Raw genomic sequence first — 12,530 nt, forward strand, 5'->3', positions numbered from 1 at the left:
CGAGAGCCCATTCGGCCACAGCAATCGCTGCTACTACAGCGTTCCTGTCTGGTGTGCCCCTGCTGGACATCTGCAGGGCTGCTACGTGGAGGTCGACGCACACCTTCACGAAATTCTACTGCGTCGACCTGGATTCCCGGGAGGAGTCCAGAGTTGGCCAAACAGTGCTGCGCAACCTGTTCGCTTGAAGGTGAGCCTGGTTAGGAGGTAAGAGATGCTTAATGTTGAGTTGTTGAAATGCTTAATGTTGAGACTTGCCACCTCCCATGGCTGTGCATGTGTCTACTGCTATGTATTCTTGTATTCAGACCCCATGCTGGAGAAGGAACAAGTTAATTACCTGTAACTGTTCTCCAGCATGGGTCTGGCATAGATTCACATGCAAACCCTCCCTCCAACCCCTCTGCAGCTTTTCTCTTGGTTCTACTGCCACTTTACGTGCTACCAAATCTGAAGATGGCTGCCAGAGGAGGGGCTTGGGTAGAGGGCAGTCATTGGCTGGGGGCAGTATGACCCAGGGACCAGTGATTGGTTATTAGTAGAAAGACAGTTCAGAAACGAAACTGAAACTGATTTTTTTCTTTACCGAGGATTCCCAGCCTAATGACAGGGAATATTAATGAACATGTGAATCCATGCCATACCTATGCTGGAGAACAGTTACAGGTAAGTAACTTGTTCCTTGTACTGCCTCAAGTCCCAGCATAAAATGCACAGAGAAGTAGCTGAAGCACTGTGCTAAGACTGGCCAAACAAAGCCAACAATAAGTGGGACATATGGGTTGTATTTTTCAATGTGTGCCGGATATACCTAGTGGCCATACTGAACATAAACTCACCCCCACTTGCCCCCCCCTCCTCCCCCTCATCTATGCAAGCAGAAACAGGCCCACTGCAAACTATACAGGTATGATGTTATGGTATAGTCATTGGATGATATTGCGGTGGCTCTTCCCCACTCCTTGGGATGACCTAGCCCAACAGGGACCCACTCAAATCTGAGTGGGCTAAATGTACCCCGCTGCTGGCCCCCATGCGCACTGCCAAAATTGTGGTCAGCTAAAATCTGGTCTCCATTTGGGCATAGAATCCCTGCCGGTTCTATAATCTTGCATAGCCTTTCAGTGTCATTAGGGGCTGTAGTTCACCCTCTTCTGCAATTGAGTCACATTGCATGTATGATCTTGCCATGGTTTCTGTATGCAACAATTGGGGGAACCAACCAGCACTGCACCTGCATTACAATTTCTCCCCCTCACTTAGGGCCTCATCACGAGTTGGGCCTTAGCCCTTAAATGCGGCAGTAACGCTCTTACCGGTGCATTTAATGGCTGGCACAATCTCGAGTTTGGCCATAACTGGACGCATTTACTTCCAGCTCAGAGCTGGAGGTGAATGGGCCGGCAGAGAGAGGATTTTTGGCGCTATTCGTGCCGGCGCTAATAGCGCCCCCAACCCCATTGGGTCCAATGGACCAAATGGGGAATTACAGATATGCCATTGCTCGTGATCCGGTGAAAATTGCGGTATCCCTAATTGTTTTGGCGGTATCCTGGTGCAATTAGCGCCAGGATACCGCCAACCTCCTGATGAGGCTAAGAGTGCTAGAAGACTGCCTGTGGTACTGGCCCTTGTGTAATGGGAGCCTTGGGACCCAACCAACCGCTTCCAGAAGCAAACCTCATGGTTTACCCACAAGAGTTTAGTTATTTTGACAACGTTGCATGCAAATCCTGTACATTTGGCAAATTATCTACATACCTAATGCTGTAACCTATTTAAGTGTTTCAATCCCCATGGACTAACTTTTATAACTTTATATTTTGCAGCCATGTGTTTTTGATTTGCTTGTATTTCCATTTGATTGTATTCTAAAGATGATTTTGTTCTCTGTTATTTTAGAGACAAAATTGCCACTGGATCGTTTGATAAGACCTGCAAACTATGGAGTTCCGTAACCGGCAAATGTTTTCACACCTTTCGCGGACACACTGCAGAAATTGTATGTTTCTAGTTTGTTCTTCTGTGCTTTATTTCATTGTTCCGACCAAATCTTTTTGTTCTATCTTTGCCATCAAATCTCTCCTGATTTAGAATTTCCTGTCATGGCCCTAGAGTATGCGATCATATGTGTACACATTTTCCACCTAACGATAAATCCATCATGGCGGCACTCTGAAAAATGTATTTCAAGTTAGCTGCTTGAGAGTTTCAGTATTGTAAAGCAGTTTCATTTATTTTCATATGTAGATTGGAGAATATCACTGCATGCCACGTCAGCAGCCTGAGCATTTAAGTAGCAATGATGTAGTGTAACACATTTTGTGACAGCCTTTTTTCACCCGCTGAAAAACTTGTATAAAAGGATGCATGACAGTGAAAACAGTTTCAGACCTTTCTGATACTTTTTTTTGCTTTGGATTCCTAGAAATTTTGCAAAGCATCTGTCGTTATTGCTTGACGCAAAGCATCTGTCGTTATTGCTTGACACAGAAGCTTATGGTAATCTTTTTCCCTCCCAGAGCCTTCATGGGTTTCCTAATGCGTCTGTGTTCATCAACGAACCTTCTCTTAGAACCAGTTCCATGATCATCACATTTTCTTTCTGTTCAGGCACTATGTTGTAAAATCTTTTTATTCACCAACTGTATTTGCTCAGCTTTTTCTTTTTACAATTTCTTTTTAATTCTCTACTGTGAGAACTTTGGCTGTTCACAAGAATGTCTTTTGTATGCTTGCTTTTTAAAATAAATGGTGCTTATTATTTCAGGTATGTTTATCGTTCAACCCCCAAAGCACCCTAGTAGCCACTGGAAGTATGGACACTACAGCAAAGCTGTGGGATATACAGAGTGGAGAGGAAGTTGTCACACTAAACGTATGTTTGCTTTAAAAATAATTATTTACTTGATAGTAGTGAGTCACTGTGAATGTGTTTGGGAAGTTTAATCTTCATTACCAAGGTGACTGCCTGTGGGAATTCCATCAATATGGGACTTTTTGAAATTTGATTTAAAATGAAGCCAATTTACAAAAACGTAAACCTTGGAGAACTCAAAAATGTCTATTTGCCAGGCATTAAAGTGCCCTGCCATCATCTTTAAAGGGAGGACATTCATGGTGGTTTTACTAGGTCCTTTACACAGTTTCAGACTTATTTAACATTTAACCAGTATGACTTGCACCAACAAATGCTTCAGGAAGGTGGTTTTCTGTATTTTGCATATTCATATAAAATGTATATTTTCTCTGGGGGAGGGGGGAATGGGTTATTGATCATGGTGAAAGTAGAAGGCTTTGTAATGCCCACTGCTTGCAGGTGGCCCTTTTATCAGGCTTCACTGTATTAAGATATCGCATTGCAAGCAAGTGCCTCTTTCATTCCGGTCCTGCGAGAACTACTTACTCCATAATTTAACCCCTGCAGGTGCATATGCGACCATTCTATGGTGGTGTTCCAAACTGATGACCTTTTCATGTATCACCATTGATCTCCATAAAACTGAACAGTCACAATCTTTACTCATCCAAGACTGGGCGGAACATAGTAAGATTCTCAAACCTGGGGCCAACTTTGGCCCTACAAGCAGTCCTACCCGAGATAAATGTCAAATATGTGCTGATCCTCACTGACTGCCAAACCAAATGCTATATGAACAAATGGGGGGTGAGGGGGGCACAAAGTCCCCTCTTTTATTCACGTTGGCTTAAGAGCTGTAGGAATTGGCTATATCAGAAGGGATTCATTTCCCATCATCCACATTGCAGTTTCTGAACAAGTTGGCTAACCTCTGTAGCAGGGCAGTTTACGGGAACCACAAAAGGGAACTTCAACAGGATGCTGAGATTAACATGGTTTAATGTCTGAAGCTGACCTCAAGTAGACATCTTTGCCATTCAAAGCACCAAAATATGCACTCTCTATTCATCCTGGGTGGGTAGTTCTTTCAGTCTTAGATGAACACTCACTACTTTCAGTGGGATTTGTTAGGGGCATGACTTTCCCCTGCATCGGTCTGGTTGACCAATTATTGACCAAGTTCGAAGCCTGTCGGAATTGCTTGATCATACCCATCGCTCAACCCTGTTTGCAGCCAGATTCTGGTTTTCAGACCCACCAGTAACTGTCATCTGGCTTTGCAAAGCCTTTTTCAGTGGCAGGATATTCTGGGTCAGCAGAGGGCCCAGTGCTCACCCCTCCGACCATTATTGAACTAAGGGGCTTGGCACATGTGCACCTACTCTGTCACTTGGGTCTGTTTCAAGACAACATGATTTCGATTCGGCATAAACTCTGACCATTCAAGAACAGTACCACAGTAAATTGGCTACTTCTAGTTACTGGTGGCTAGTCATGCAGGTGAACCTTTTGCCTGCTCTCTGGATCATGTACATTCCTTTGTCCCTGTTTTGCCTAAGTCCTATTGGGCATCTATCGTATCTCTTACAGAATATTTTCCCTCTTCCAACTCTGTAATAAAACAGTCCTTTGAAGGGCTCTTGTGCTTTTTATTCTCCCCGTGTGAGGATTCCCCAACATTCTTGGGCCTGCAATACAGTTCTTGCAGTTCTGGCTCACAAAACATGCAAGCCCATGTGACAAAGTTGACATCGGTTTGGTTTCATAGATTTTCTTCTTGGTCAGCTTGTAGAACTAGGAAGCTGTAGGCCTTCTTTGCATCAGAACCTTGTACGGTTTTGTTTAGGGATTTTGTGGCATTGCGGACATATCTTCCTTTCTTCTAAAAGTCCTTTCTAATATTCTTAAATCTGAGTGGGGTTGAAGGGTAGTGTGACAAATTGGATTCTGCTCTGAAGGAGTTAAAGGATGAGTGGTGGTAAAGTGGCCCACTCAGCCCTTACACTTCTAAAAACCAAAATACAACACAATGGTAAAGGTAAAACAGGGACCATTAAGAGATATACCTCCTTCGCCATTTGTGATAACATGAGCAGAGGGAAGGCTATGCTCTTAAGAGGGGCATGAAGGTGAACCAGTAGTGATCCAAACCCTGTATCAGTCCAAAATAAAGAGAATGTACATTGAAGGTATATATAATTTAAACACACCATCAGCCTGTAGAACGAATAGAGAATACTGTACAAAATACATGCAACATACTGGAGAAACTATCACTCTGAGCGTAGTTCCAGGGGTTGCAGGTAAATCACTAGCCACAAAAAGGATATCTTGGTTAAAAACTGGAGCAGTTGTGACCTAACCAATCTTTAGGGACCGAGGGGGCAGTTCAGAGTCAACCACACCTTGATTCAGTCCTTGGTGGGTTGATAGATGAGGGATGCTCTATCGGTCTGAGTTGGCGGGTGACAGTCTTCTAAGTGGTGATATTGGGTGATTCGATGTGAGATCAACGAGGCAACAGTTTTAGGGATAGCTGGGTCTAGCTGTGGTTGTAACCCCATATTAGAGTCAACATGTGACTCCAGTGATTCGGTTTGGGTCCCGGCATTGAGCAGTCACTTCAGGCCAAGCTGGTGACTAGCTTTAGCTAGGACATGATGCAGGGTCGAGCTGGTTGAAAGTGCAAGCAAGTTAGGAGTGGTGGAGGGCAGCAACCAGTGCCAGCACCTTCCCTCTTGTTCCAGGTGCGGTGAACACAGGGCGACCTGTCCTGTGTGGTAGAACACAGAGCTTCCACTGGTCTGGCCCTCCATTTGCTGTGAGGCCCTCTCAGGGGGACTCTACTATAGGATGGTTTCGTTCAGGGTCTGCTCTGCCAGCTATGCAGATTCTGGTGCAGAGTGGTAGGTCTTGATCCACAGCAGAGGTCACTCCTGTTGTGCCCTGGGAGTGGATAGTGAACTGATCATTATTTTGTCTTGGATGATTCCTTCTTCACCTGGCAGATGGCTTTGGAAAGTTCAATTTTCCCAAAGGAAGTCCAGTGAGATCTTCAAAACGAATCTGGGGCCTTAAAGGATCAGAGTGAATCTGAAGAAGGGATGGTAGACCCCTTCTTTTAAAGGTATAAGTCCTCAGGTGATTGGACTAAAGCTAGCCTACTTTAGTGGTCCAATCCCTGCTCTTGAACAGAGTAGACTTTGCCCCTCTGATGTTGCACTCAAAGTGCTTTGCTTCAGGGGAAGTCGAGGGGACAGGAAAGAGGGTGTGAGACAGTGAGAGTCAAGATGGTGGAAATCTTGTGCCATTGACCAGAGCCTGCCTGCCTATCCTAATCCCACCCTCTTTCCTTCTTACTGAAAGCAAAGACTTTTAGAGCTGCAGTAGCCTGTGAGGTTACTGCTTTTGAATATGTGTGCTCCTTTGATGCCCGGGCCCAGCACAGATGCCTGCTGTTTGGCTGCTTTGGGTGGAGGATGTTACCTGCCCTCCAAGGCGTTCCTGTACTTCAGTTGGCAGGCTATTCCCGGCTGACCAGAATATAGATCCCTTTTCACAGCAGAGCTGACTCGCAGAAGATGAAACATGTGTGATATGATCACGGCCACCACATTCCAATTGATAAGTAGTACAATGCACTATGCCTAAATTCGGGCATAGTTGTATTTTACCGGTTACCCTGCCACAATCATGTACTAAAGATCATCGTGGTTCAGGTACAGGGGTGCATATCATAAATGAAACACCTTCAGGGCAGAGACTTTTCTGTCACTGTCGACTGGGCATCTGTGACCTCTGGACCTGCTCAGTGCCCTGGGTAGAGCAGGGTCTGCGACTCAGGATACTGATACTGCAGGCCACAGAAACATACTATCCTTTTGGCATGGGATGGTGAAAGCGAAATCTGATCAGCAGATTACCCTTTCGGAGTTGGAACTACCTGCATCATTTTATTATTGAATACAAATAAAAAAGCCAAGTCTTTGCACCTTTGCCAGATTGCAGTTCCTCTCGGGGAAGGAGCACTGAGATGTGCGGGGACCACCTTTTCCAGAAATTCCAATACGGAAGTATGATATGTGCCAAAATGCACCTTTTCTTTGATGATCATTTGCAGCTTTGCGGGAGAAAGCACTGTGTTCTTCAGTCTTTGCAATTGTAGCCCATGCTTCACTGCCTGTAACTTCTTAACACTGTACAGCAGTGTTGGACCAGCTTTCACCCTGACGCGGTCACTGCCATATCAGAGCTCTCCATTTCATCAGACAGGGAGGAGCACTGTATTCCTGCATCAAGTTTTGGACACTGGAGAGAGTGGGGCTGGGATTTGAGCAAAAGTGTTTCCTTACAATTTCTTCAGAGGTTACTAGGGCACAATTTCCCTTCTTGATCCTCCAGGTTGCTGTTGCCGACTCGAGTTTTCTAGGATGGGTGGCGGACCCTCTGCTCCAGAGACCCCTACAATGTGTCTGCCAGTACTCTCGTTCAGCTCTGTAGTCCTGTAGGAATGAGTTTACGGCCTATGCTCATTGAGACCTATTTTGACTGAATCAATCTTGACAGACACGTCTTTGTTTATTTTTTCCATGGCTTTCTAGCTCCGACTCCCACTGCTGGCTCACTGCTCCTGCCTACGCTCCCTCAGGACAAAGCACCCTGTACCTTCTGAGTGGAGGTTTCCTCCCTCCCTCATGTGCTGTTTTATTTATTTTTTAAATTGCTGACGGGGCATCTTAGCAGACACATCTAGACTGGGGTATACCTGGACAAAAAACTTTGGTAAGCTCCCCTGTCCAGTCTACTTGGCCTTCCTGCATTACGTGACTCCTTGTTAATTGTATATTTTTAATGATATTTAGCTATACTGATGCAAAAAACTGTCTCACAACCCACCTCCTGATTGTCAGCAGTCAAAGATGTTTCTTCTGCACAACAATTCTCCACTTCCTGTGTGCCTCCTGATGAGGACAGCTGGATAATGGATGAAAAGGGATGTGCATCCACTGGCTGCCTGTCAAAGGCTCCCCCTCCCAAAGTCTACATCACTATGTCACTATGCCCCACGCAATTTCCAGCCCCTCCTTCCCACCTCTAGCTTTGTTGGTGGGATGGGGGGCTTCCCACAATCTGTGCTCTACATTCCCGTCTTCCTTTTTCTTTCCTAGCTGCCCAACTTATCTTGTTGCTGTTCCCTGCTCATGGTCTGCTGCATCCCTTCCGGCCAGCATGTTGTGTGGTGTTACCATAGATTTCTTCAAATACAATTTCACCTAATGAGACTTCACCTAATCCATTTCACCGAAAACGGTAGGGGAAATGGTATATGTGTAATGCATAATAGGTGGGGTGTGGGCTAAGGGTATAAGTTAGTGTATAAAAAGTAGATTTCATTTTTCAGTGAAATGGATTCAGTGAAATCTCAATTAGGTGAAATATTTTCGAAGAAATCTCATACATCGTATGGTGTTGCTGGTAGAATGTTGCAGTCTTTTGCAGCGCATATTTCTCCCACTGGCCTCCAGGTATTCAACAAAAATGGTATGCTACATTGCAGCAACTAAAATCAGGGCTGCACATTCTCTGGCACTTGTAGCAAGCTGGGAGTATTCTGTGTTATTTGGTAGAGCGAATGATGCCAACACAGTTGACTTGCATTAGATGGTGAGCAGGGATGCACAGTTCCAAATCAAATTTTTAATGCAGCCAAGAATGTGTTAGATTTACCAAATTGTGTCGTCTATTTGCCCTTTGCTAGTCCTGATTTATCCATGAGACGAGCATCATTGGTGAGGTTTGCTTGCCTGAATTTGAACACGCAGCAGAGATATCTTGCTCTGCCGTTTATGGTTAAAACCTTATTTTGAAGCTCATGCAGAACAAGCAGTGGCAAAAATAAAGACTGAGCCCAACCTTAATTTGCTTCATGCTAAAAGTCAAAGTTTAGAACACCACTATCTTTCCCAAAAAATACTTTCACTAGCAGTCCAATATGTCCATCAGCAGCAGCCATAAGTTTAATTCCATCAAGCATTTCAGAGCTAAAGGGATCTAAACCACTCTAAACAGGAGAATAAGTCTCATGTGTGACAACAATATTGAATCCCGAGGGTGTTCCTCACTGGAGGGCATCCAAGTACTGGGAAGGATTCCCAGTCACCATCTAATATGGCAAAATATCACAAAAGCCGATTGGTGCTCCATATTGTGCAGAAATGTTACTTCCTAAAGTTAAAAAAAAATCTCATTCCTTAAACATCTTGGCCGGCTTGTTCAAGGAGTAAAAATGCGTCTTTAAAAAGAAGCACTGCGTTGCTATTTTATTCTAGATGGCAAGAAATTCACAGTTCAGTTGAGCCTAATTCTGTTTTTGGGGATTGCAAATCTTCAATATGTGAAGAGGAAGAAATTGGCATTGACACCACGTTTTCTGATCTCGCAGAGAATGATTGACTGTGTACAATAGATCTTCAGGGTGCATATTTCCACATTTCTGTGGCATTAAACCCGTCGACCTCTGCGATTAACTGGCAATAGTCAACTTTCCCAGTGCAAAGCATTCGAATGCTGCCCCAATGTACTCTCAACGTGCATTGATGTGGTAGCTGACCACGTGACGAATGTCTTTCCTGTAGCTTAACGACTGGCTCATAAAATCAAACATTACACTAAAAATCTGTCAATACTTCTGACAGCAGAGATGGGGAAATCTATTCCTCACCCAATGAAAACCGTTACTTATCTCTCTGGGTGATATTGATCGCAGTGTAGCAAGTGTGTCCTTCGAATTGACCTGTACACTTGCATGTAGCATAATGTATACTTGCAAGTAGATTTGCTGATGGATAATGTTGCCTTGCAAATTCTGCCACAGGCAATTTGCAGAAATTGATCATAAGATATGGATGGAAGAGGGTACTTGGTAAACGTAGGGTAATTCTTTTAATGCGCCTTTGTTGGGCTTATGAGCACATATATTAATTTCTATGCATCGTGCTGATGTGCTGGGTGCTGCTTCACAGCTCCTCTACTAAGGAAGGCCTTCCAAGGCCCTTTGTTTTTCTTTTTCTCTCCTTGCCGACACTACCCTGCATTGTGGATGCTAATCCTGACCACAACTGACTTATTTCGCACAGGGGTGCCACACAGCATGTTTGGGTGCCAAATTATTTCTTTTGTGCGCTCACTGTTTGCAGCAGTGCATAGCTCTGAGCTGCACCCCGAATTTGGTGTTTTTGGGGCGCTCACAGTGCCTTGTTGTTGTTGTGCTCCTTTTGTCCTGCCTGCACTCGACCTACTCCAGGATGGCTGGCCCACCTTGACCATCTGGTGGCTTTCCTGATGAACTGCAGCCTGGCCCCTTTCGATTGGTCCTGACTTCCTTTCTTAAACCAATGGCGCTTTCTGATTCTCCTATCTATTCCAACTGCTTCTCTATCAAATATCCTTCCCTTCTCACCAAGTCTGGGAAGAAGTTCAAAAAGGATATCTTGGCTTCCAACCCAGGCCTCCCTATCGCTGATACCTATTCCAGCGCCTCTTCCAGATAGACCCTCACCAACATCCTCTTTGTCGTTCCTTTGCCAGATCTATGGACCCCTCATATGATCTCTGTTCTCTGTGCTCTGTCCTGTCTCCTCCTCTCCTATTAATAGTGGCACTCGGTGGGAAGTCCTCATGGATTCCTTCGGCTCCTCCAGAGTCATCATTAATGTCTACCTAAATGGCACTGTCGTGGTCCAAGGCCCTCAGGCCAATCTCCTCCTCTTCAATGGGCGGTTCTCACCTCATCAACTTCCTTTCATCTCCGGCTGTCCCCTCCTCTCCTTCCTTGGCTACCTTGCCCACTCTTCCCTCCTTCTCTGCCCCACTTTGGGCTCCCTCCACACCTCTGCAGGACATACCTATGATTTGTACCCCTCCCCGGAAGCTCTTTAAGGCTGGCAACCTTCTTTACCTTGCCACTCTCAACTCTCGCTCTGCTGTCAAACACTCCTCTGACATATGCCACCTCCTGGAAGAAGTGGACCTTGATGTCCTCGGTCATACTGAGACATGATTCACTGCCAGTTCTGTCACAAGCTTTGACACACTCCTCCCTGATAGCTACAAGATCCTCTCCACACCCAGATCCACCCGGTCCGCAGTGGGGGTAGCCCTGATCTTTCCTGAGTGGATTCCTGCCACTATCATTCCCACTCAGATTGGGTCCAAAATACCTTCAACTATCCCTCCGTAAATACCTCACCTCTCGAGCTCTTCACTCCTCTACCTCTAACTTCCTCAGGGTCAGTTGTTTTTCAAAGAAACAAGCTCGGGGTAGTCTGTCATCAGCTGGGGTCTCCCTTTTGGAACAGCCTCCCTGGTACCTTGAAACTTGAGGAGAACCATCTCTGGTGACACAAGCACCTCAAGACCTTCCTCTTTGTTTCTGCCTTCGCCCCCCTCTCCCCTGCTGATCTGTTTTTCTCTCGGCACCGTGCACCCTCTGTCCTCTGGGCCCAGGTACCGTCTCACCCTGCCACCCTCCTGCACAGCCTCCAGGCCACCACTTACACTGGGGTCTGTATCTGTACCCATACAGTCTCCCACCCCCTTTCTTTTCTTTCTGCACTTATCTGGCATACCGTGTCTGCTGCCTTAAACACAGCACTTGCCACTTGCTGGCTGCACTACCTCTGTTTGTTGCCTTTATTATTTATTGAATTTATTTATTGTTATCTGTTTTTCCTCTGCTCCTCACTTTCCACTTCTCCCCCCTTCCATGCACTTTTCCCCTTTCCCTTTTGCCATGCACTTGCGCGTTCTCAATGTCACTGGGCCTAGTAAGATCATTGCTTTGTTCTCCCCTGTTCCCCTCCCTTGCCTTGACGCCCTCTGAAACAATTGTGTACGAACGCGATATAAATAAAATATCATATTTAGTTTGCGGATGCAAATCCTTGCACAATAATTAAAGAAAAGAAAGCAGCCAGCAGGCATCTTTAATGTGAACATGTCAATATTTGTGTTTTCTTCTCAATAAAGTTAGTTGTCAGTGTTTGGATTTTCACCTGCTTAAATACCAAATAAAACTGCTGGGCTGTTATCACTGATGAACTGCGTATCGATCAGAGTAGATGATCATTGAGAGGATTACAACTCGCAGCTATAAATGTCAAATTTTTCCCATTTCACACTTCTGACACCAGTTTGCCCAAAAAGTCTGTTTGGGATTGATTATGGTTATTTTAGCTTTTAATCCGTCTATGCAATATTCCCCTTTTGGTTTTTGTACAATTCTTAAAATATCCCCATGACATTACCATATAATGAATGCAAAATAGATGTTCTTTTAAAACTTACCTATCATTTCCTTTTCAAGTGAATGTGGCCTGAAGTGATTTCACAGTACTCTAAAATGCGTTTCTGTAATTCAATATCGCAGTTCTCATTTTACATGATTTAGTAAAGTGCACCTTTTGTAATGGAGTTATATTTTTAAAGTATTGTTATTATTTTAACAGGGACACTCTGCTGAAATAATTTCATTATCCTTTAACACCACTGGAGAACGGATGATTACAGGCTCCTTTGACCACACTGTGTCGGTGTGGGATGTGGGTACTGGCAGGTAATAACGCAGTTCTATGTCCTCTTAAACCTATGTGCTTTTTACCCACATTTGACT

The 12,530-nt window shown here is 44.8% G+C and overlaps 1 protein-coding gene across 1 annotated transcript in view; it reads left to right on the forward strand.

Annotated features, from left to right (window-relative positions):
* The window catches only part of DAW1 (dynein assembly factor with WD repeats 1), a 328,433-nt gene that overhangs the window by 144,338 nt on the left and 171,565 nt on the right, over window positions 1-12,530 (forward strand). Inside the window, exons 6-8 of the mRNA XM_069617981.1 lie at window positions 1,903-2,002; window positions 2,771-2,878; window positions 12,367-12,473. Coding sequence (XP_069474082.1) covers window positions 1,903-2,002; window positions 2,771-2,878; window positions 12,367-12,473 — 315 coding nt within the window. The remainder of the gene's footprint in view (window positions 1-1,902; window positions 2,003-2,770; window positions 2,879-12,366; window positions 12,474-12,530) is intronic.

This window comes from Ambystoma mexicanum, chromosome 10, assembly GCF_040938575.1.
Source record: "Ambystoma mexicanum isolate Mex_15411 chromosome 10, UKY_AmexF1_1, whole genome shotgun sequence".
NCBI classification, from domain to species: domain Eukaryota; kingdom Metazoa; phylum Chordata; class Amphibia; order Caudata; family Ambystomatidae; genus Ambystoma; species Ambystoma mexicanum.